This window comes from Odontesthes bonariensis, chromosome 1 (assembly GCF_027942865.1).
Source record: "Odontesthes bonariensis isolate fOdoBon6 chromosome 1, fOdoBon6.hap1, whole genome shotgun sequence".
In the NCBI taxonomy this organism is placed as follows: domain Eukaryota; kingdom Metazoa; phylum Chordata; class Actinopteri; order Atheriniformes; family Atherinopsidae; genus Odontesthes; species Odontesthes bonariensis.
The window spans coordinates 42,629,429-42,653,687 of NC_134506.1; the positions used below are offsets into that span (position 1 = coordinate 42,629,429).

The window sequence follows — 24,259 nt, forward strand, 5'->3', positions numbered from 1 at the left end:
GGCGGCAGCAGGCAGTGATACGAAGGGAGAGAAAATAGGGCCAAGCGATTGTGAGGTCTGACTTTTTCCTGGAGAACCATTTTGTGATGCAAATGTATTACTCTGTTGAACGCATATTGTTCTGAGAAGCAAGACGCTTTATTTTTTAAACCCCAGCCAACTAGCCGGACTACCTTCATCAACACCAAAACGAGGCTGGAACTCTGCTCACAGGACGCAGCAGGTGGTAAGAAGATGTTCATAAATGATGCTGCTGATATGGGATGTTACACAGCTTCATGTCAAAAGAGGCGAACTATCCCTTTAAAGCAACTTTTAAAAGAAGCCACTTCTTTTCTGAGCTTTAGAACAACCAGCCTGCCTGAAAACAGGAAGTCCAGCAGAAGCTTTCCGCAGTACCTGATGGTGATCTCGGCCTCGTCCCACTGCACCTTGGCCGAGGTGCTGCCTTCCTTCACCACGCCCAGCAGGGTGGCGTGCCGCCCCGTCTGTTTGTGCACGCATCTGCCGCCCACACGGAGTCCCGCGTCCGCCCCGCCGATCACGGCCAGGACCGGCCACACGTCCGTGCACAGGGTCCGGAGGTTGTGCTCTGACAGCTCCCCCAGCCCGTGCTGCCGCCCGTGGCGACCCCTCTCCTCCTCCGTCCTGGGCGGCGTCTCTTGGTTCTCCCTCTGAGTGTCGTGCTCCTCGCGGCTCTGCACAGAGCGGCTCTTTTTCAGCCTCTGACCGCCGCCGCCGCCGGAGGAGGAGGCGGCCGACTCTCTGAAGCAGGGCTTGATCTTGTGGAGCCGCTCGATTATGGTCTTGTTGATGCGGTGGGTCCAGAGGTCGGTGCGATGCAAGATGCGGATCAGCTGCGTGGTGGCCTCGGCCAGCACGGTGGCCATGGGGCTGCAGACCGGGTCCCCGGGCAGGAGGTCCCGTGGCGTTCCCCTCATCTGCATATCGCAGATCTTCACCTGAAGGTCAGAAACACACAAACACCCAGAAGTTTAAAGAGGCCGGAGGACAGCCGGAGGACAGCCCGGAGGACAGCCGGAGGACAGCCGGAGGACAGCCGGAGGACAGCCCGGAGGACAGCCCGGAGGACAGCCGGAGGACAGCCGGAGGACAGCCGGAGGACAGCCGGAGGACAGCCGGAGGACAGCCGGAGGACAGCCGGAGGACAGCCGGAGCTCAGACCGATCAAACGCTTCATTTCACTCCAGCATCCTCTGACACTTTGACTGTGTTCGAAACCGCATACCACATACTACATACGGCATACTTCCATACTACATACTGCATACTTCCATACTACATACTGCATACTTCCATACTACATACTGCATACTACATACCGCATACTTCCATACTACATACTGCATACTAGATACTACATACTTCCATACTGCATACTACATAGGGCTGGGAATCACTGCCAAGTTCCTGGATCGATTCGATTTCGATTCTTAGGGCTTTAAATCGATTAATCACGATTCGATTCGATTCCATCTGCTTCTCTTGGCGCCAGGATTTAACCCCAAAATGTTGCATTTTGACGTCAATATTTCAAATGGCTGTAGCTTGACAGTGTTAACAGATTGTTACATTATATTAGTAACACCTGAAGCCACCCAGTGGAAAGAAGTATTAGCAAGATTTTACACTATATTCAACGTGACAGCCTACTTAATTAAATACATTTGTAGGAGCCATTTTAGTCTCACCTATAGGTAGGTTTTAGTGTAGTTTTAGATTTAGCCACTTGGGGCAGCACTTCACTTTTATGGTAGCTCACTTAGTTCTAGGTATAATTACAGGTGCCCAGAATTAGTGGGTTGATGACTGCTTGGACAGGGGAACACACGGTTCTTACCGTAGCCGTGTGGATTGGAACCAGTAACTTCATGAAAAAAAAACAAAAACCGATCTCATGCCCTACCAATCGATTTTGAAAAATTTTAAATGAAATCGATCCAATCGATTTTTTTACCCAGCCCTAATACTACATACTGCATACCACATACTGATCGATCAGACAGTATGCAGAGCGTTTACCCATAATGCATTTCGCTCCTGCCCAAGCCGAAATCAGCCGGCCTGAAGCTGATTTCGCTAAAGCTCTAAACTCTGTAAACTTTAGCAACATTTGAAACATTTTCAGGTGAGAAAGTAGTCGTTTAGATCCCCAACGTGTTGAAAACCTGACAAAATACCGGCTGTTTACAATTTTGTTCCCACGAATTCGGCGCTACTAAAGCTAGCCGCAGTGAGCAACGCACTTCCGGTTATTTTCACAAAATAAAATACCCGTTGCCTTTTATCATAGGGAAAGCCATTACCATACAATTGGTGCTTTTGTTTTGAAAACAGGAAGCGAACCTACCCTCGTTGTAGCTAGCTTGAAACTGCCGTTTTGACAGGAAATGACAATCGGTGACGTCACGTTACGTTGCATCTTGGGTAGTTTGAGTATGAGTAGTAACCTCATGATGCATACCCAACATTTCAGAGAATCTAGTATGCATCCGGGAACTTCTGCTTACTCAAACTCGCATACTAACTCAAAACGTTAGTAGTGGGAGTAGTAGGAGAAGTATGCGGTTTCTAACACAGCCACTGACCTCAGAATGAAATGTTTTGTAAAACCTCACCTTCTCTCCAGGGTTGCTGCTGTAGAACATCACACAGGGGTACAGCTCTGTGGCGTCCACATCCTCAAAGGCCAACTTTGGTTCCTGTTGAAGCACAAGTTGGAAGTGAAGGAAGGACGCAGAGTAAACATACAGTGAAAACTTACAACAGTTTGAAAGTCCTGATCCAACAGAATTTCTTTATATGTTTCCATGAAAACTGGAAACAGTTGCAGTGATTTACTGAAACATATAATATATGTAATATAAACGCAGAATCTGAGTCAGAACCAGAGTTAGTTCAGCTCTGAGCAGCTTTAAAGTGAATATCTGCTCTGAGCTGCTTTCTCCTCCAGCACAGCCTGAACCCTCTCAGACGAGCTTTCTGTCCTTTCTTTAAGGAGTCTTCAGGAATAGTTCTCCAGGCTTCTTGAAGGACATCCCAAAGCTCTTCTTTGGATGTGGGCTGCCTTTTGTTGCGTTCTCTGCCAACATGATCCCACACTGCTTCAGTAATGTTGAGCTCCGGGCTCTGGGGAGGATTCATCCCTCCATCAGACCTGCTGCCACTGATTTTCAGCCCACTTCTTGTGTCCTTTGGCACAGCTCAGCCTTTTCTCCCTGTTTCCCTTCCTTAAGAACGGCTTCCTGACAGCCACCCTTCCATGGAGCCCATTTCTGATGAGGCTCGGGCCAACAGCAGATGGATCAGCTCAAGGTCCAGATGCATCTCTCAGCTCCTGTGTCAGGTCTTTGCTGGATGTTTTCCTCTTTCTTAAGGACATCACTTTCAGATCCTGTTCATCTGCTGGAGATAGTTCTTTAGGCCTGACACTTCTTCTTCTGTCCTCCACTTGTCCAGTTTCCTCAAATGTTTTAAGGACACGCTGCACACCATGCTGAGATATGCCAAGTTTTCAGCTAACAGCTCTTTGGGAATCACCTTGTTGCTGCAGAAATCCTGTTTTCTGTCTGTCACACTGTGTTATCTTTGCTTTAGCTGCATGTGTGAAAAACAGCAATGGGAACAAATGATGTGTCTCTGTGACAGGCTGCTGGGAACAAAGTGCCTAAAGATCCAGTTTAAAACGGCTTCTTTGCTAAGTTGTCTGTTCTGTGTGGACACAACACTGGTTCATCCCTTGAGTTAGGAGCCTTTTTCCTGCATGAATGGTTCATAACCAGTGTTTCCCATACATTGAGGAAATTATGGCGGCCCGCCATAGTTTCCATTTGGCCGCCAATCGTTTGAAAAACAGCGATTTTTTTTTAATTTTTTTATTTTTTTATTTTTTGAAACACAGCGATTTCCTCGAAAACCAACCAATATGCCTATACAACAGGTGAATTAGTAATTAAACATGTCCTAAAGTGTGCAATGTCCGAGTTTCGAAGTTTAGTGGCAAAAAAGGTTTATGTGTTATTAGTCGCTGTGATTGACACACGTTATAGATCAGTGGGTGCGCGTGCATAAAGATCAGCTGTAATCATCGTGATTTCGTTGACAAACATATTTTTTTTTACCTATTTATATTCTGAGAAATAATGTGAAATTTGAGCAATGACGAGTACACTAGTATGTTGTCCGGTATGTTGCTTAAAAAAATAGTAAGCTCAATAGTTTCTGTTTAAAATAAGGTGTTTCATCCGTCCCGCATGTGTGGTTCAACCGTCCCGACTAGGCGGAGCGGGGTGAAGTTGGTTTTATATTCGACATTCGCCTATTTTCCAGCTTTGTAATTGTAATAGCGTCACGAAAACCGCACCAATTAGCCTCAGGATGGTATTAATATTTTCAGAAAACTAAGACTAACATACCACAGGCTTTATCAACTCACCAAAGTAAGCCTGAAAGATCAGAGTAACCGCGCCGAATATACTTCTAAGTGAACTACGGCAGCCGGAGCGCTTAGGGACCGTCGCAAAAGTGCAACGCCTTTTTTTGTTCTCACTGGATATTCAACCAATGAACACCAAACCACTTCGGATGGGTTTGTGAACTCACTATAAAGCTTTCACAGCCTTTTAGTTTCCAGAAAAATCATTTTAGGTAGAACATTTACTCAGTGTGCATAGTTAATTCCATTTTAGATTTTTATTTTTGTAATAGCTCTCTTGTTTTTAAAGATATCAACACCAAACCACTTCTGATGTGTTCCTGAACTCATTGTGTACTTCCTACACCCTTTGTTATCAAGGAAAACCTTTTCAAGTTTCTCAAAAAGGCACAAGTCCTCACTGTATATGATCCATTCATATTTTTCATGAAGTTTAGTTTTAACCTGTAAATATTTTCTATTACAATTGTTATCATTGGGTTTTAATGACAAGATGAGGTTTCCTCATAAGCCCACAAGGGTTTCTGACATCTCCAGCACACATTCCTTTTTTTTTAATTTGGTGTGTTTTATTGTGTATTTATTTTTTTTATTTGAATGAATGTGTGCAAATCAATCAAATAAAATAAAATCTGCAGTCGCACAAATGTACGCCGCACAAATTCACGCCGCGTGGATTTACCCCCCCCCCCCATAGTTTCCAAAAATTCTGTGGGAAACACTGATAACTCAGAGTTAAGTGGCTTAACGGAGAGAAAACACATTGAACGACCTTCAGAAAGCTGGAGAACTATTGATCAGGATTACAAGAGAGTCCTAAAGAAACGAGGGCTGGATCAGGGCTTTTAAACATTACCGTATATGAAGAATTGCCGCTCATTTGGAGCTCCTCCCACTGAGTCTCACCTCTCCGTTCTTGCCGAAGGAGATGGTTCTGGCCTCCATGTCCAGCACGCAGGTGATGAAGTCTCCCTGCGTGAAGCTGCTCAGCGTCAGCGTCTGCTCTCCGTTGTGATAGAGGTTCCCGCTGTACGCCCGGTACAGCCACATATCCGACGTAGTGCGGTGGTTAAAGTCGTGCACGGGCCACCGTGACACGCCCACGCACGTCCCCTCGTTGCCTCGATTCTCCTTCACGATGTAAAACTGTGAGAAACAAAGAGGGGAAACATCGTGAGTCCTCACAGCAGCTACAGTTACAGCCTGTGGACAGACGGTGTTCTTATCTTACCACTTGGGTCAGTTATGGTAAGATATGGTTTAATTTAATGGTTTTATTGCCTTCTTGTGATTTTATGTAGCTGTAAAGCACTTTGAATTGCCCTGTGTATGAATTGTGCTCTATAAATAAAATTGCCTTGCCTTGCCTTATAGCCAGGCGCAACCTTTCTGTCCACTGTTATGCAGACGATTCACACATTTATCTACCACTGAAGCCAATTAGTAACAGTTAATTGTACTGCTGATATTAAGCAGCGGTTGGCCCAAAATGTTCTTCATTTAAATGATGATATTACGAATAACATAAGCTAGTCTTTGTTGTTGTTTATTCCCTTGTGCATTACACGGTCAAATCGGTTAAACTGTAAACAAATAAATTAATTTAAATCATACATTTTAAAGCTTCACAGTAAAACATATAATCATATCACAGCCAAAGTTGAGCTGGCTTTAACTCACATTTTACAACATTATAAGCCACATATAATTTCCCTTTGAACACATCATCCTCAATCTGTTTAATGAACTAAACAAGTGCTAGCATTTCGCTAACTAGCCGCTAACGTACAGAACCCTTAGAAACAGCTAGCATATTTCAATAGCATAATGCTAATTTCTGCATGGGTTGTTTGGCAGAAACAACCCATGCAGAAAACGTGCAAACGTTTACAACGTTCAAAAATGAACTTACCACGTTGGGCAATGTATCAGATTGTACGTCAAAGTGTTCTTCAGTTTCATGTAGCTGGTATGCTTCTTTTAATGACGGCAAAGAAGTTCCCGTTTTATCCCGTTTTTATTTTCTTAACTACCTCACTTCCGGTTTTCGTCAAGACCCAAATCGATACGATCTAAACAAAAGATAAAACCTCCCTGGAGGAGTGGAAGGAGTGAACACAACAGATGACAGAACTGAATGCATTGTGTTTGGGGGACACTGTGACGGCTGGCTTTGGCGCCTCGTCTTCAAAGCTAAGTTCCACCGTCAGAAATCTGGGAGTCATTAAGAATGACTTAAATAAAGGATGCTCCGATATTTCCAGTGTTGGAGGAGAAGATAAAGGCCGCACTGAGGCTCTTTTCCTCATTATTTAGAGACTTTAACCGGCTCCTGAACGCACACGGTAGCCCTAAACCGTCACTTCCAGACCGGCAGAGTTTCTGGAGATGCTACTATGACTACGGCTGTGTTCGAAACCGCATACTTCTCATACTACTCCTACTAACTTTTTGAGTTAGTAAGCGAGAAGTTCCCGGATGCATACTAGGTTCTCTGAAATGTTGGGTATGCATCACGAGGTTACTACTCATACTCAAACTACCCAAGATGCAACGTAACGTGACGTCGCCGATTGTCATTTCCTGTCAAACCGGCAGCTACAACGAGGGTAGGTTCACTTCCTGTTTTCAAAACAAAAGCACCAAAAGCTAGCTACGGCTAGCTTTAGTAGCGCCAAATTCGTGGGAACAAAATTGTAAATAGCCGGTATTTTGTCAGGTTTTCAACACGTTGGGGATCTAAACGACTACTTTCTCACCTGAAAATGTTTCAAATGTTGCTAAAGTTTACAGAGTTTAGAGCTTAAGAGAAATCAGCTTCAGGCCGGCTGATTTCGGCTCGGGCAGGAGCGAAATGCATTGTGGGTAAACGCTCTGCATACTGTCTGATCGATGATTATGCAGAAGAGCATGTGAACGGAGCGCAGCGCAGCGCAATTCCTGCTCCCCGCTCAGGAGGATGTTCGCTCATTCGCTCCCCGCTCAGGAGGATGTTCGCTCATTCGCTCCCCGCTCAGGAGGATGTTCGATCATTCGCTCCCCGCTCAAAGTTGCGCCAGGACGCTCCGCTCAAACCTCGCTCCGCGCTCACCTTAATTTTCCTGCTGCTCAGGCGAAATCGCTCCACGCTCGCTCAAATTTTCAGGAGAAGGAATTTTCTGACATTTTTACTTCATGTAATTATGACAGGGCCCTGGGACACACGGCGTTTGATTTAATGATGTGACCGGTGTATTGTCTTATTTACCTGGCTGTTAAATTATCGCCACTCTGACATACAAAAAATAATGTTTAGAAAATGTTGGGCGCCAGGTAGAAAACTACCACGTCAGGACGAAGCCCACCAGATTACTCAGCTTAAATATGCATCACACGACACAGCAAAGAGAGAGCCCAGGCTGGGCTAGGCAGGAGGAGAGAGAGGCGTGCGAGTGTGTGTGTGTGTGTGTGTGTGTGTGTGCGTGCGTGTGTGCGTGCGTGTGTGTGTGTGTGTGCGTGTGTGCAGAGGAAACGAGGGTCGCGGTTAGAACTAGCACCTGAGCAGTCAGCTTAATTCAGACAGTCAGAAAGGGGAATATGTCCTCACGGTACCTGAGCTGTTCCGAGCGTTCCCGTGTCCCAAAACTCCAGACCAAATACACAATCCACGCTCGATAGCGTTTGTAGGCCCTACAGTTCGGGTGTTTCCCTGTTTATTATCCACACTCTCTCTGCAGCTAATGCTAGCTCCGCCACATAGAACACACAGTTGCGCCCTCGACTTGAATTGCTCACTTTCTCATTTACTACGGGTGACAAGGCCCGCGTGGCTGCTTGTCCCCAGCTGTGAACGTAACATCTAGCTCCATTCATGTTGCCCTGCGTTTCTTATTTAATTATTAATTTATTACACGAGACTACATTAAATCAAAAATGTTATTTTACAAATTTTATAATCCGACATTTTTAATTGACGTTGTGAGCGCATCGGAGCGAAATCCTCGCTCCGGCTTTTGAACTGAAAACCGCTCTCACCATATTTCACCGCTCCGCTCCGTTCACATGCTCTGGTATGTAGTATGCGGTTTCGAACACAGCCTATGTCTTTGTGACATGTCGTCATGGCAATGTGGAAAATGGAAAAGATTTACACAATGCATTGGAAAACCATGATGTGTGCACATTTAACGCTTGACAAAATAGAACGGTAGTGGATAGATGTTTGAATAAAGACCTTAAAATCTGGGAGTGACCTTTGACCTTTGATTTGAGGTTGGACAAACAAATTAACAATGTCGTCAGGACTAGTTTTTTCCAGCTGCGTCTCCTGGCCAAAGTTAAAATGTTTCAGCCGCCTTCAGCTGGTGCAGAACGCTGCTGCCCGTCTTTTAACCAACACCAACAGCCGTGTGCACATCACTCCTGTTCTTAACTCCCTGTCCTTTATAGAACTGATTCTAAACTTTTAATGTTTGTTTTTAAAGCTCTTAACTAGCCTGGGTGCCAGCCGAACTTAGCCCCGCCCATAAAAGATTTGGTCGGGAAGTTCAGTCTGGCTCTGCTCAGTTGGGAAATCATTATGCCCGACCAAGAATTGGTCGGACCAATCAGATTGCCAGGGCGGGCTTTATACGATGATGGACAGATGATCAACAGGGACATTATCGACTACGTCACTAAAGAGCTGAACACGGCTGCCGCTGGAGAGCTAGGGTGTGTAGATTCTGCCATCGAGTCTGTTCTACAGGATCTCCACATTGCATTCATTTTGAAAGACGAACAGAGGAACGCGATAAAGGCTTTTATCGATAGAAAACATGTTTTTGCCGTCCTTCCTACAACAAAGTGTGTGTCGCTTAATCTACGTCACATACTACGTTGCTCTGATTGGTCGTAGGTCTATCAAATTGAGCGAAGAGGCATTTTTTCTCCTGGTTCGGTTGAAACACGCCCCATACTCAAATCTCTATTGAGCGGTATCAGACTCACATTCTGACTAGAATCGTGAGTATGACGTAGTCAGGCTAGCTCTTAACGGCCTCGCCCCGTCGTATTTATCTGAGCTTTTAACAGTCCTGGCAGAGCTCTGAGGTCAGCAGATCAGTTTCTGCTGGAAGTGCCCAGGTCAGAATACAAACCCTGGGGTGAGCGAGCCTTTTCCCAAAGCTGCCCCCAGGCTCTGGAATAAGCCCCCCGTCCAGCTGCGTCTTATTTCTGACCTGGGCCTCTTCACATCTGGGTTAAAAACCTACTTATTTAGGATGGCTTTTAATACCCAGTAGTATGATGACTCTTTTATCTTATTTGATTTTGTTGTATTTTATTTGTTTTCACTGTTCTTTTATTGTTTTTAATTGTTTTGACTTATTCTTCTCTTTATTTATTACCTGCTGTAAAGCACTTTGGTACACCGTAAGGATTGTCTGTAAAGGGCTGTAGAAATAAAGCACGTTTACATTTATTGTACATTAAGAGTTGTGTACCTTCCACTGGTAGCACCCAGAGGAGATGCCCGTGGAGGCCAGGCCGTAGCCTTTGCCCCCGCTGCCGTGCGTCAGCCCCTGGCCGTTCTCCACCACGCAGCACTGAGCCTTCTCAGGGTCGAAGGAGACCTCCTGAATGGGAAGGTTCTCGTCTTCCTCCTCCGCCTCTCCCTGTTGATCGAATCAAACGCTCAGAATCACAAACAAACAACAACAAACACCGTCCTTATGTCTGTGTGAGAGGACGCCCACCTGTAGTTTGAGCTCCTGGACTTTCTCTTTGATCTGGACGGCGTGTTTGGCCTGAGCCACGGGGGCTTCCCACATGCAGTCGGACAGCAGGGAGAACAGCCGCTCAACGACCTAAAAGACATCACACTTTAACCTCCCGACCAGCGACGGGCTCGTTAACCGAGGACGCACGAAGCCGTACCTGGGTCATTTGGTCGTCCTCCATGTTGGCCTCACAGGCGGGCAGGACGGCCTCCAGAACGTGAAGAGCGAGCAGCCGAGTTCTCAGGTTTCCCACCAGCGGGACCCCTGTGGTGAGCACGGAGTTGTTTATTTTATACACAAATGAGTGCAGGAGTCACCACACTGACACGCACAGTCTCAGTCAGTTTACTCCAGGATGGAGAGGTCGACCACGGGCCAGTTACAACCGACTTTGTGGAGTGGTGCGACGGCCATTTCTTCAAGTTAAATGTTCAAAAAAACTAAAGGACATGGTCATTGACTTTAGGAAAAACACCACATCCAGCTCACTCAACAGTTATTAAGGGTGGAGGTGGCAGATTCATTCAAATATTTGGGAACAATAATTGATAAAAAGTCTACCTAAATACCTCAACAATCTGCACAAAGGGGCCTGCAGAGATTATACTTTCTGCACAAACTAAAATCTTTCAATGTTGATAAGACCTGAATGGTTTTGTTTTATAGATCTTTCATTGAGTCAGTTTGTACTTTTTGCTTAATCTCATTTCATGGAAATCTGTCGGTTAAAAACAAAAATGGTGAGAGACGGTAATAAGATAATTGGCCTGCAGCAGCTCTCTCTCTCTCAGAGATCTTTGACAGACGAGTCTCACAGAAGGCTTACGGTCCATCAGGTCCAGCTCTGATCACCCTAAGCTACCTCAGCCACGTACAAATAGGTCTAAATGTTCCTTTGTTCCACGTGCAATCAATGCAATCAGTTTGCACAATCCTTAAATGCACTGTTCTTGTGGCATCTTTTATCTTTTATACACTTTGTTATACTCTCTGATATTTATAATCTTACTTCATTTAGGATTGTTACCTGAGCAGCACTTCTGAGCGGCAATGTTGAGCAGCACTTCGGTCCATTTCGGGGACGCCATTTTGGACTGGATGGCCTTGGACGACACCACCCTCCTGAGGAAGACCAAGAAGTCTCCGAGGTGCAGCTCTGCCGTGTGCTGCTTCCGGATCAAAGCTGAGAAACGAGAAAATCATCGATTAATCATCGGTTAAAAGGCCGCTGAAGGAGCACGAAGCTCAACCCCAGCGCTTTCGGAGCTGTTAGCAGATATGTAACCCTGCTTATCCCTGAGAAAAGTGAAAGAAAACGGACGGATGGAAGTCCAGAGAAATGATTTTCTTCCTTTTATTTGGAAAATAGAAACAAATGTAGAATCTGATGCAGCAAAGAAACTCAGTAAAAGTTGTTCTGGAGTCGAATAAAGACAGAAAAGTTTATAGAACAGATTCTCCAACCAGCAGGTTAGCTGCTGACAGGTGAGGGTGTCAGGATCGGGTATAACAGCAGCTTCCACCAAAGGTTCAGGCTCTCCAACAAGGACGGGTCGTGGCTCACCGCTTTGGGCCAAACTCCATCAGAGAATCATCAATAAGTTCAGCAAATGTTCCTCAGAGTCAGACTAAAGAACTTTGGTCTTCATGAAGAGGAGAACCAGACAGCAACAACCAGGGACTGCTGAGCAGCTGAAATCTGGGATTCAGCAGGAATGGACCCAGATTCCTCTGAAAAACTGCAACAATCAGCGTCCTCAGTTCCCAAAGCGTCACAAAGAGTCATTAAAGGAAGCTGATGGAACAGGATGGGAAACATGAGACTGGAACAGCTTTTACTGAGTGCTGATGCTTTGTTTTCTAAATACAAAGCAGTTGGTCAGAGAAGACCCTGAAAATCATTTCTATGTACATGTGTCTGTTAAACAAAGGTTCAAATTAATGAACACATTACAGATTTATTTAAGTTTTTGTTGCTTTTGTTCATTTTAAAGTTCTTCCAGACGGCGGAGTCGACAGAACCAAAGTCATCTGTAAACACTGCCAAGTTGAATTGTCTTCTCAGCGTAGTAGTTCCAGTCTAAAATATCACTTAAAGGCAAAACACACAACTGATAGCAGCAAGTCATTCAAGGAAACAGACAGTGGAGCGAGGCTTCTACATAAAAACTACAGAAAGATGCTGATGTTCAAAGTGTGTTTGCACAACAAATGTTATGGCACTTTCATTCATATGGCAGCACATTTAAAATAAAGCTAAATGCTAAAAGCTATACACTACTTTTGAATAAATGTTTGGATTTTGCGTACAAATGCGATTAATCGTGATTAATCAGGGAAATCATGCGATTAATTAGATTACAAGTTTTAATCGTTGCCCAGCCCTAGAATAAACTGATATAAACTCTGCTTCTGAACACTTTCTATGACAGAAAACCTCCCACCTCTGAAGTCCTTCTTTTCTGGGTCTGAAGTGTCCTCATTCTTGGTGTCTTCCTCGTCTTTCCCAGCCGACAGGAGGCTGACGCCGGCCTGAGACAGAAGGTTCTTCAGCTGACTGCAGAGCAGGTCCAGCAGGGACTGGACCACCTTGGGACTCAGCTTGTCTGCGTACGTCCTGAAAGGAGACAAACGGCGGGTTTAGTCCTTTTCTGGTGTGGGTTCAGGGCTTTCAGAGTTTTTGGTTTCAAAGCCTCCGAGCGTCTCACCCCGTGCTGATGGCCAGGATCTGCAGCAGGCGGGTGGAGGCCACCTTCAGGGCGGTGCTGAGCTGGGACACTCCGGGTTTCTGCAGGAGCTGCAGGGGCTGCCCCAGCATGGTCTCTGTGCCGCAGAGCTGCGACAGAACGTTGAGGAGGCCACTGGAGATGGCCAGAGAAACGTCCACGGGCTGGTAGCGAACGCTCAGAGCGAACACCGTCACCAGCAGGAGGCGCTGCTGAGCCTCTACAGCGGAAAAGGGAGTGAAGACAGAAGTCTCAGGCTGTGTTCCAAACCGCATACTTCTCCTACTACTAATTCTAACTTTTTGAGTTAGTAAGCGAGTTTGAGTAAGCGAGAAGTTCCCGGATGCATACTAGATTCTCCGAAATGTTGGGTATGCATCATGAGGTTACTACTCATACTCAAACTACCCAAGATGCAACGTAACGTGACGTCGCCGATCGTCATTTCCTGTCAAAATGTCAGTTTCAAGCTAGCTACAACGAGGGTAGGTTCACTTCCTGTTTTCAAAACAAAAGCACCAATTGTAACGTAATGGCTTTCCCTATGATGCATTGTGGGTAAATGCTCTGCATACTGTCTGATCGATGAGTATGCAGAGCATTTACCCACAATGCATTTCGCTCCTGCCCGAGCTGAAATCAGCCGGCCTGAAGCTGATTTCTCTTAAGCTCTAAACTCTGTAAACTTTAGCAACATTTGAAACATTTTCAGGTGAGAAAGTAGTCGTTTAGATCCCCAACGTGTTCAAAACCTGACAAAATACCGGCTGTTTACAATTTTGTTCCCACGAATTCGGCGCTACTAAAGCTAGCCGCAGTGAGCAACGCACTTCCGGTTATTTTCACAAAATAAAATACCCGTTGCCTTTTATCATAGGGAAAGCCATTACCATACAATTGGTGCTTTTGTTATGAAAACAGGAAGTGAACCTACCCTCGTTGTAGCTAGCTTGAAACTGCTGTTTTGACAGAAAATGACGATCGGCGACGTCACGTTACGTTGCATCTTGGGTAGTCTGAGTATGAGTAGTAACCTCATGATGCATACCCAACATTTCAGAGAATCTAGTATGCATCCGGGAACTTAAAAAAAGTTAAAGTTAGTAGGAGAAGTAGGCGGTTTCGAACACAGCCTATGTCAGGGCTACCCAAATCCGGTCCTCGAGGGCAGACGTCCTGCAGGTTTCAGATGTTTCCCTGCTTCAACACAGCTGGTTTAGATGAAATGGAGCTCTTCAAAAGGTTGTTAAACCAGCTGATGAAACATCGATCTGAATCAGGTGCGATGGAGCAGGGAAACATCTGAAACCTGCAGGACGTCGGCCCTCGAGGACCGGATTTGGGTAGCCCTGACCTATGTAGTATGGAAGTATGGAAGTATGCGGTTTCGAACACAGCCTCAGTCATCTGTGACCATCAGTGAGAACAGATCCTACATCCACCTGCAGGTGAAGCTGTGATTGAACACCCTGAATAGCTCCACAGCTGCTGTATTACCTATGTGGTGCTTGTTCGCCTGCAGGGCTTTCTCCAGAGTGACGGACAGCTGCTGGTAGATTTTATGGACCGCCGTCTGGATCTCCATCTGGAGGCTCCTCTTTGCTGCTTTTATTCCATCCTGAAACAGCAGTGAAAGCAGTCACTACACACACCTCTTTACATTCTCATCAGGATTCTGGTGGATTCATCATCAGCTGAGCGGCTTCGTTACCTGGTAGTGATGCAGCTGCACGCTCTCCCTCTTCAGCCCTCCGGTGCCGACGGTGCCGAGGCCGAAGCAGCCGGCCAGGAACTGCAGCCTGACGGAGGTGAGCAGGGACGAGGACTGGAAGGTGCTGCTGGAGCGGTCGGCGTTCCCCGGCTGGCTGCCCTTCTCCTCCATGCCCGATATCAACACCACGATCTGGTGGAGCGCTTCCAGCCTCAGCTGGAGATGCAGCACGGCGCCGTGGTGAAAAAAGACCAACTGTTAGAAAATAACCTGACGAGAGAAACAATTTGGGAGGCAGAGCCTTCAGTTATCAGGCCCCTCTCTGTGGAACCAGCTGCCAGTTTGGGAGGCAGAGCCTTCAGTTATCAGGCCCCTCTCTGTGGAACCAGCTGCCAGTTTGGGAGGCAGAGCCTTCAGTTATCAGGCCTCTCTCTGTGGGACCAGCTGCCAGTTTGGGAGGCAGAGCCTTCAGTTATCAGGCCCCTCTCTGTGGAACCAGCTGCCAGTTTGGGAGGCAGAGCCTTCAGTTATCAGGCCCCTCTCTGTGGAACCAGCTGCCAGTTTGGGAGGCAGAGCCTTCAGTTATCAGGCCCCTCTCTGTGGAACTAGCTGCCAGTTTGGGAGGCAGAGCCTTCAGTTATCAGGCCCCTCTCTGTGGAACTAGCTGCCAGTTTGGGAGGCAGAGCCTTCAGTTATCAGGCCCCTCTCTGTGGAACCAGCTGCCAGTTTGGGAGGCAGAGCCTTCAGTTATCAGGCCCCTCTCTGTGGAACCAGCTGCCAGTTTGGGAGGCAGAGCCTTCAGTTATCAGGCCCCTCTCTGTGGAACCAACTGCCAGTTTGGGAGGCAGAGCCTTCAGTTATCAGGCCCCTCTCTGTGGGACCAGCTGCCAGTTTGGGAGGCAGAGCCTTCAGTTATCAGTCCCCTCTCTACCTTTAAGACCAGGCTTAAAACTTTCCTTTTTGATAAAGCTTATAGTTAGGGATGGCTCAGGTGATCCTGAAACATCCCATAGTTAAGCTGCTATAGGCCCAGACTGCTGGGGGGCCTCATCTGTCACACCTTTCCTCACTTTACTCTCTTTTTCCCTGTTTAATTTCTCAAATGATATTATGTACATGTGACATTATTGTGGTCATTAACTCGTGTGTCCCTGTTCCAACAGGTATCCTTTGAATGGTGTTACAGGGTTTTTTCCCTCTTTTCTGTCCTCTCAAACCCCAGCTGGTCGAGGCTTTTGGCCACCCTTCCTGGTTCTGGTTCAGCCAGAGGTTTCTTCCTGTTCAAAGGGAGTCGTTCCTCTCCACAGTCGCCTCAGGCACGCTCAGGCCGGGAGATTGGACTGAAGACAAGTCTTAGTGCAATCTGTTGGTTTGCTTAGCTGGGAAACTGTTTTTGAATTGACTCTATATGAAAGAATTGGATTATTTTGAAAATAATTATGATTACAATGAATTGAATTCCAATTGGCTTGAATTGGACTTTATTATCTAAGTGCCTTGAGATGTCATTTGTTGTAATTTGGCGCTATATAAATAAAACTGAATTGAATTGAATTGAACATTTAAAATAATAATAATAATAGTATAAGGTTTGGTCGGGCTGTGAATGCCACACCTGAAAAACATCAAAACAAACAGCAATGCTCTAAAACAGGGGTGTCAAACTGGTTCATGAAAGGGCCGTGTGGGCGCAGGTTTTTGTTCCAACCCTGCAGCAGCACAGCTGACTTGTTTCATTCAATCAACTGAACTGTCTGCACTGAAGGTCTTACCAGTTTAGTTAATTGAAGGAAACAAGTCAGCTGTGCTGCTGCAGGGTTGGAACAAAAACCTGCGCCCACACGGCCCTTTCATGAACCAGTTTGACACCCCTGCTCTAAAAGCTCATCGCTGGGGCTGAATGACTCAATTACAAACAGTCCTTGATGCAAATGATTTGCTTCGATGCATCGTTTAGTTCCCAGAAATATGTTCTTTTCAGCTGTCCCGTGGACCAGGACTGTGGAGCAGACTGAACCTCACCTCCGCCCTGCTCTGCTGCTGCTCCATGGCCAGGATGGTGGCCTGCGGGCTGGTGGACATGTTCTCCTCTAGCTCCTTGAAGGCCGGAGCCAGGCCCACGTCGCCGCTGATGAAGCTGACCATGTTGTCGATGAGGGCGTGGATCCCCAGCGAGCGGCTTATGTCCAGGTCGGACTCTTCGTAAGAGTGCGCCGAGCTGTAGCTCCGCTGGCGGCTCAGTTTGGCCCGGAACCAGGACTCAGCCAGCGAGTCGGGCGAGCTGTGAAGTAGGCCTGAAAAGGAGGAGAACAGCCTTTCAGATGCATAAAGGACGGCTGGACTGTGCTGCTTTGCATCATCACTGTTAAAGAGATCATGTGCATGCGGGCACAAGCCTTCATCAGCCGTCATGAGTTGGTCTGTGATGGACGCACTGAGTGGTCAACACCCAATGCTTCGGCTGAGAAGTGGAATGGGAACCAGCGCGCATGTGTCCACATAACTTAAAGGGACAGTTCGCCTCTTTTGACATGAAGCTGTGTAACATCCCATATTAGCAACATCATTTATGAACATCTTCTTACCCCCTGCTGCGTCCTGTGAGCAGAGTTCCAGCCTCGTTTTGGTGTTGATGAAGGTAGTCCGGCTAGTTGGCTGGGGTTTAACAAATAAAGCGTTTTGCTTCTCAAAACAATATGCGTTCAACAGAGTAATACGTTTGCATCACAAAATGGTTCTCCAGGAAAAAGTCAGACCTCACAATCGCTTGGCCCTATTTTCTCTCTCTTAGCATCACTGCCTGCTGTGCAGACCGAGCAGACCGAAGTGCAGACCGAGCAGCAAACACCGTAACAGGCGCGGCTGTCGGCAGGCGGCAGCAGGCAGTGATACAAAGGGAGAGAAAATAGGGCCAAGAGATTGTGAGGTCTGACTTTTTCCTGGAGAACCATTTTGTGATTCAAATGTATTACTCTGTTGAACGCATATTGTTTTGAGAAGCAAAACGCTTTATTTTTTTAACCCCTGCCAACTAGCCGGACTACCTTCATCAACACCAAAACGAGGCTGGAACTCTGCTCACAGGACGCAGCAGGGGGTAAGAAGATGTTCAGAAATGATGTTGCTGATATGGGATGTTACACAGCTTCATGTCAAAAGAGGCGAACTATCCCTTTAAGTTGTAATGGTTTCTTTAGAGGCGTGACCTCTACGCTCCAGCGTGACATTCTTCACCCGGAATGAGCCGCCACGGCGCGACCATTCCAAACCTGAAGAATGAGCCGGATGTTCCTGCTTTCTTTTTTGCTGTTTTCACGACATTAAAAGTGAAACATGAGACGTTTTAAGCTAAAGAGCCTTGTCATGGGAGATGAGAATGTGGGCGGAGCATTTACGGTCACGCAGGTATGAAAGGAGGAAACATGCCATCGTTTACTTGCTTGGAGCTCCTCTTGTGTTTGGGGCTCAACTGCCCCAAAAGAAGCAAATAAACTATCGACAGAAGAATAAAAAAAAAAACAGAGAGAAGAGTAACACGTGAACGATGACAACGAAAGACCCCATCAGCTTCTTTACTCCACTGTTGCTATCAGATTCCTTACCTCGTTTTTTATGAGAGAAGGCCAAGTCCAGGTCAACATTCCTCCGTCCACTCTGAAAGAAAAAAAAACAGAAAGCAAGCATGAAGTTGCTTTTCATGTCGCACACCGAGCATAGTGAAACAGGAGGAAAAACGGGAGGAAAAGGGAGGAAACGGGAAGAAAAACAGGAGGAAAAAAGGAAGAAATGGGAAGAAAAACGGGAAGAAACGGGAGGAAAAATGGGAAGAAACGGGAGGAAAAATGGGAAGAAACGGGAGGAAAAATGGGAAGAAACGGGAAGAAAAATGGGAAGAAACGGGAGGAAAAATGGGAAGAAACGGGAAGAAAAACAGGAGGAAAAACGGGAGGAAATGGGAAGAAACGGGAAGAAAAAGGAGGAAAAATGGGAAGAAACGGAAAGAAACGGGAGGAAAAAAGGAAGAAATGGGAGGAAAAAAGGAAGAAACGAGAGGAAAAAAGGAAGAAATGGGAGGAAACGGGAGGAAAAATGGGAAGAAATGGGAAGAAAAATGGGAAGAAAAACGGGAAGAAAAAGCAGGAAATAGGAAGAAACGGTGGGAAAAACGGGAGGAAACATGAGGAAACGGGATGAAATGGGAGGAAACAGGAGGAAAAATGGGAAGAAAAATGGGAAGAAAAACAGAGGAAATAGGAAGAAACGGGAGGAAAAAAGGAAGAAATGGGAAGAAAAATGGGAAGAAATGGGAAGAAAAACGGGAAGAAAAAACTGGAAATAGGAAGAAACGGGAGGAAACGATGGGAAAAACGGGAGGAAACATGAGGAAACGGGAAGAAACACGAGGAAACGGGATGAAACGGGATGAAATGGGAGGAAACAGGAGGAAAAACGGGAAGGGGAAGAAAAAGGAGGAAATGGGAGGAAACGGTGGGAATAACGGGAGGAAACGGGATGAAACATGAAGGTGCTTTACCAAGCTGTAGCCCTCTTCGTCCGACTCGGGCTGGGAGAGGTCAGACTCACTCCTGGACTTCATCAGTCTGTAGCTCGGGCTGCTCTGCACCGAGCGGCTCTCTGCACTCAGACTCTCGCTCCTGCAACACAAACACACTTTTAGGTCACTTTCATCAATGAAACATTGTTCCCAAAGTTTGAGTGGCTCCCATCAGGCCGCCGGCTGCAGAAGTCAGAGGAGGAAACTCTAAACACCCATAATGCACTCTTCACTTGCTCTTTACCCACGACTGTATGTCCCTCAGGCTCTGCATGGCTAATCTTTACTGCACCTTATCTCTCCTTTATCACCCATCATGCTGCTCCCCGGCACTGTAGTATTTCAGAAGTTAGCAATTAGGCATTATTGTGTTTCCTGGTTCCAATATTTTAGCTTTTTAACATTATTAGGACTATTTTCTTGTCCTTGTTTACAGTCGTTTCAGCGTTTACATTGTTGCCTTGTTTGCTGCTCTATGTGCAACTCAGGGACAAATAAAGTTTTTTTGAATTTGAATTCTCATGCTTTTTAAATCGAACGCTTGTGTTAAAGCGGTTTGTTTGGGTCTAAAGCTCCCGTTTTTCTCTGGGCATGTTTGTTCAGGATGCTGTTTGTTTAGGTGACTGTGCAAACTTTGCAAATAACTGTTGTTTGGATGAAAAGGCCAAACCAGTTCCACATAACAGAGCTGGTTTCATTTTCAGACACAGCTTCCTGCTTTTCCTCGAGTACAACAGGGAGGAATCTTTACAACAGGACTGCAAAATTACAAAAATTTTCATGTGAATTAAAAGGAAATAAAAGGAATTTATGGGAACAAACTGGAAATTTTCAAAATTTAAAAGTTAGGAACCTAAATACAGTTGGTAAAAAAAAACATGTATTGTGGCAAAATCTTGGCTAAAATATTCAGATCTGATCCAAATACAGTCGAGTATCTAAGCTATTCAGACACATATCACACTACTTACTGCAGGGCTGTTTAGGTGCTCCATGCATTCCTCCATCACGTGCACAGATGATTTCTATAACTCTACACTGTCGAAGCCTCACATTTCTAATTAAAGTTCGTTTTGAAGATGTTATGAGGTAGATATATGTGATATTTGGTGTGAAAGTTCTACAAGCAACCATTACATCAAAATGTGCTCACACAGCAGCTAGCTAACTGGTAAACCAGATATGATAAATGTAAGCTAACTGGCACCATTTCATTAAAGAGGCGATCTTATCGTGGCGCTGGCTGTCTTAAAGGTGAGAATATTTCAAAGAGACTCAAAACCTGCAACAATCAGCAGTTCCACAGAAATGAATCTGTTGGATCAGACTCAGAAACTCTCGGTTCTGATGAGATCGAACAGCAGGGATCACATTTCTCCAGTTTTAGCTTCTCTTCATTGGTTAAATTCAGAATGGAATTTAAGATTCTTCTCCTCACATAAAAACTCTTAAAGGGACAGTTCGCCTCTTTTGACATGAAGCTGTATGACATCCCATATCAGCAACATCATTTCTGAACATCTTCTTACCCCCTGCTGCGTCCTGTGAGCAGAGTTCCAGCCTCGTTTTGGCGTTGATGAAGGTAGTCCGGCTAGTTGGCTGGGGTTTAAAACATAAAGTGTTTTGCTTCTCAAAACAATATGCGTTCAACAGAGTAATACATTTGCATCACAAAATGGTTCTCCAGGAAAAAGTCAGACCTCACAATCGCTTGGCCCTATATTCTCTCCCTTCGTATCACTGCCTGCTGCCGCCTGCCGACAGCCGTGCCTGTTACGGTGTTTACTGCTCGGTCTGCACAGCAGGCAGTGATACGAAGTGAGAGAAAATAGGGCCAAGAGATTGTGAGGTCTGACTTTTTCCTGGAGAACCATTTTGTGATGCAAATGTATTACTCTTTTGAACGCATATTGTTTTGAGAAGCAAAACGCTTTATTTTTAAAACCCCAGCCAACTAGCCGGACTACCTTCATCAACACCAAAACGAGGCTGGAACTCTGCTCACAGGACGCAGCAGGGGGTAAGAAGATGTTCAGAAATGATGTTGCTAGGCTAGCTCCTCCAGTGATAGGCATGAGGCAAGATATTCTTTATCAAAACACTGGGCTTTATTGATGGTCGACCCGTGAGAACTGGGTAAAAGAAAGAAAATATAAATGAACAAAAAATATGTCTCATACATCTTTCGTCATAACATAGCATAGATTAAGCTAAACACTTTACAGCTTGCTTGAATGACTCAAAAAAAATTACAAATTACACCTTCACTGCAGATAAATGTGAACAACAGCTAACCAACCTCATTGCTGCTTATCACAAAAGGTGCTAAATGTCTTTGGAATCCTCCGTCTTTTCTTTTATCTTCTATCTATTTCTGCTTCTTTATTCGATATTCCAAAACCACAACAGACAGAAATTATAATGCTTCCGCGGTGGTTTGTGACGGTGCGTCGCAAAAAAAAAAACGCTCAGCCGAAACACACTCGGAGGAACAAATAATAAGTTCCGTCCACCTGTAAACAAACGATAGAGAATAAACTAAATAATAAAGTGCAGATACAGAAAATAAACTGGAGACAAGGGCAGTTACAGCTAGTATGGGATGTCATACAGCTCCATGTAAAAAGAGGCGAACTATCCCTTTAATGACAGATCTCACAGTTGGATATTTTCCCAGCAGAGCGCTTTGCTCTCAGACTTTCTAACGTGTGAAAGTCCGTCTGTAACTAAGGGAGTCTCTCTGCTCTGACCTGGTCATGAAGCTCAGACACTCCTGCGTCCCCGTCGCTGACTGGGTCTGACCCTCCTCCTGGTTCTGCTTGCTCAGCTCGCCCAGAACGGGGCTGACGCCGAGCACCAGCAGGGCGCAGCGGTGGATCACAGAGTTGCAGGCTGCGGTGTACAGGTCCTGGCCCTCCGTGAGGCCTGCGCTGCCCCTCCTCCCCTCCTGGGACAGAATGGCGTCCTCTTCTGCGCCGCCGCCTCCTCCTCCTCCGCTCCGGGAGGCCGACCCAGAACCCAGTCCGGTGCTGCTGCTGGCTCGCTCCCGGTCCCGACTGCGAGCCACCTCCCGCGCTGAGAGGAAACATTGAAATATTTCTGCGTTGTGCGCCAAGCACACACACACACACACAAACACAACACACATAAGATGCCGGGTTAGAGGACGAGCGGCAGCCAGGCAGCTTAAAGCGAAGGCAACACACTTTACAGGAGATCTAAATCTGCTGATCAGCTCCTTTAACACTAATCCCTGATAGGGGACATTTTTCTCCACTTGGGGTGTATTTTCTCCTCTAATTTCACACTTTTAAAACTACCTAAAAACATCATATATTAAAAAAAAAAAAAAATCCACTTTTTTAAAATAAATCTTTTATTCCACTTCAGTTCTAATCATAACCGCCAAGTTTTCAATTATTTTCAAAAAATTAACCCTTTAGATGCCAATTTGAACTTTTTAGCCCAAATTTGAAGCCTTTTGGTGCCAGTATTTTCAAAATATGGAATGCAGAGTGGAATTATTGAGTAGGGATAATTATGGTCTGGGATAGGTCAATGATTAGCAACAACATTGATTTTTAGGGATTTTAAAAAAAAATTTTATGCCCGATTTAAAAAAAAAAAAAAAACACCTCATTTTCTGAAAATGGAAATTTTTGTCCCCTTTTAAAACGACCTAAAAACATCATACGTTAATATTTTTTTCCCCTTTTTTCCGTAGATCTTTTATTCCACTTCAGTTCTGATCATAACTACCAAGTTTTCAATTGTTTTAAAAAATTTCACCCTTTAAATACTGGTTTATACGATGTAAACGCCAATTTCTGTAAAAAAAAAAAAAAATAAATAAATAAATAAATAAAAAAATAAAACTGCTATATTTTCAATATATAGAATGCAAAGTGGAATTGTTGAGCGGGGATAATTATGGTCCGGGATAAGTCAATGATCAGCAACAACATTGATTTTTAGGGATTTTTAATTTTTTAGCTATGTCTGATTTAAAAAAAAAAAAAAAAGAAAACATGTTAATATTTTTCCTTAATCCTTCATTTCTGAAAATGGACATTTTTGTCCCCTTTTAAAACGACCTAAAAACATCCTATGTTAATATTTTTTTCATAAATCTTTTCTTCCACTTCAGTTCAGAACATAACCACCAAGTTTTCAATTATTTAAAAAAAAATAACCCTTTAAATACCAGTGTATATGAGGTAAACATCAATTTCTGTTTAAACACCCACACAAATACTGCTATATTTTCGATGTATGCAGTGCAAAGTGGAATATTCTATGGGGGATTATTAGGTCTGGGATATGTCATTGATGAGCTACAACATCAGTTTCTGTAACTTTTTAGTTTTTCTGCATCCCGCTGTACATTATGGATCCAAAGCTGCAACCAAATGACCAACGGTCCGTTGTGTTTGGGTGTAAAACATCAACTGGGACAGAATTCTTTGCAATCAGACCCATATTAGGTGAGAACACCATGAGAGCGCAGAATGAAATGATGCTAACGGGGGCAAATCATTTGTTCAATTTCTGTCAGTGGGGTCACATGGCACCGAAAGGATCGGATTATTGGCTAAATTACAATCAGACTGAGCTGAGCAAGGGTAATTCTCCTTGGATATCTGGCGGTGAATGAATGGGATCAGAGGCACAAAGCGTGTCATACCCCGGTATGATAGGTGGCGCTGTACCCATTCCAGCTGTTGCTAATAGAGCCACTTCCTGTTGACCTCTTCACCACCAACAACAACAACAAACTCAGGCATTGGAGAAAGATGGAGAACGCAGAGCCAGATGAAGCTACGTCCCTCTACATTTGGTCTGTGATGAGCTGCTTGTTGCACAAACTCGATGCCCAACGGAGCGTTCTCCATCGCGTTGTTTGTTTCTTTCTGACGGCAACAACAACAGGAATATCGTCTCTAGTGGTGCAACGGATCATCATTGATCTGTGATCCGTTCGGATCAATTATTTCGGTTCGGCACACACATGATCCGCGGATTGATTTATGAAAAATAAAAAAAAATTGTGCGCATGTATTCTGTGTCTGTTCA

General features: G+C 45.2%; 1 protein-coding gene across 12 annotated transcripts in view; it reads right to left on the reverse strand.

Moving 5' to 3' along the window:
• Nucleotides 1–24,259, reverse strand: part of herc1 (HECT and RLD domain containing E3 ubiquitin protein ligase family member 1) — a 108,291-nt gene that overhangs the window by 50,716 nt on the left and 33,316 nt on the right. For 11 of the 12 annotated variants that reach the window (XM_075467264.1, XM_075467230.1, XM_075467246.1 and 8 more), the window contains 15 exons: nt 21,937–22,285; nt 19,166–19,286; nt 18,234–18,285; nt 16,654–16,925; nt 14,632–14,847; nt 14,418–14,538; nt 12,903–13,140; nt 12,639–12,811; nt 11,222–11,377; nt 10,352–10,458; nt 10,171–10,281; nt 9,919–10,089; nt 5,363–5,602; nt 2,640–2,723; nt 400–962 (listed from right to left, as the gene is read on the reverse strand). In XM_075467264.1, coding sequence (XP_075323379.1) covers nt 400–962; nt 2,640–2,723; nt 5,363–5,602; nt 9,919–10,089; nt 10,171–10,281; nt 10,352–10,458; nt 11,222–11,377; nt 12,639–12,811; nt 12,903–13,140; nt 14,418–14,538; nt 14,632–14,847; nt 16,654–16,925; nt 18,234–18,285; nt 19,166–19,286; nt 21,937–22,285 — 2,974 coding nt within the window. The remainder of the gene's footprint in view (nt 1–399; nt 963–2,639; nt 2,724–5,362; nt 5,603–9,918; nt 10,090–10,170; nt 10,282–10,351; nt 10,459–11,221; nt 11,378–12,638; nt 12,812–12,902; nt 13,141–14,417; nt 14,539–14,631; nt 14,848–16,653; nt 16,926–18,233; nt 18,286–19,165; nt 19,287–21,936; nt 22,286–24,259) is intronic. The other variant, XM_075467254.1, reaches the window with a different exon arrangement.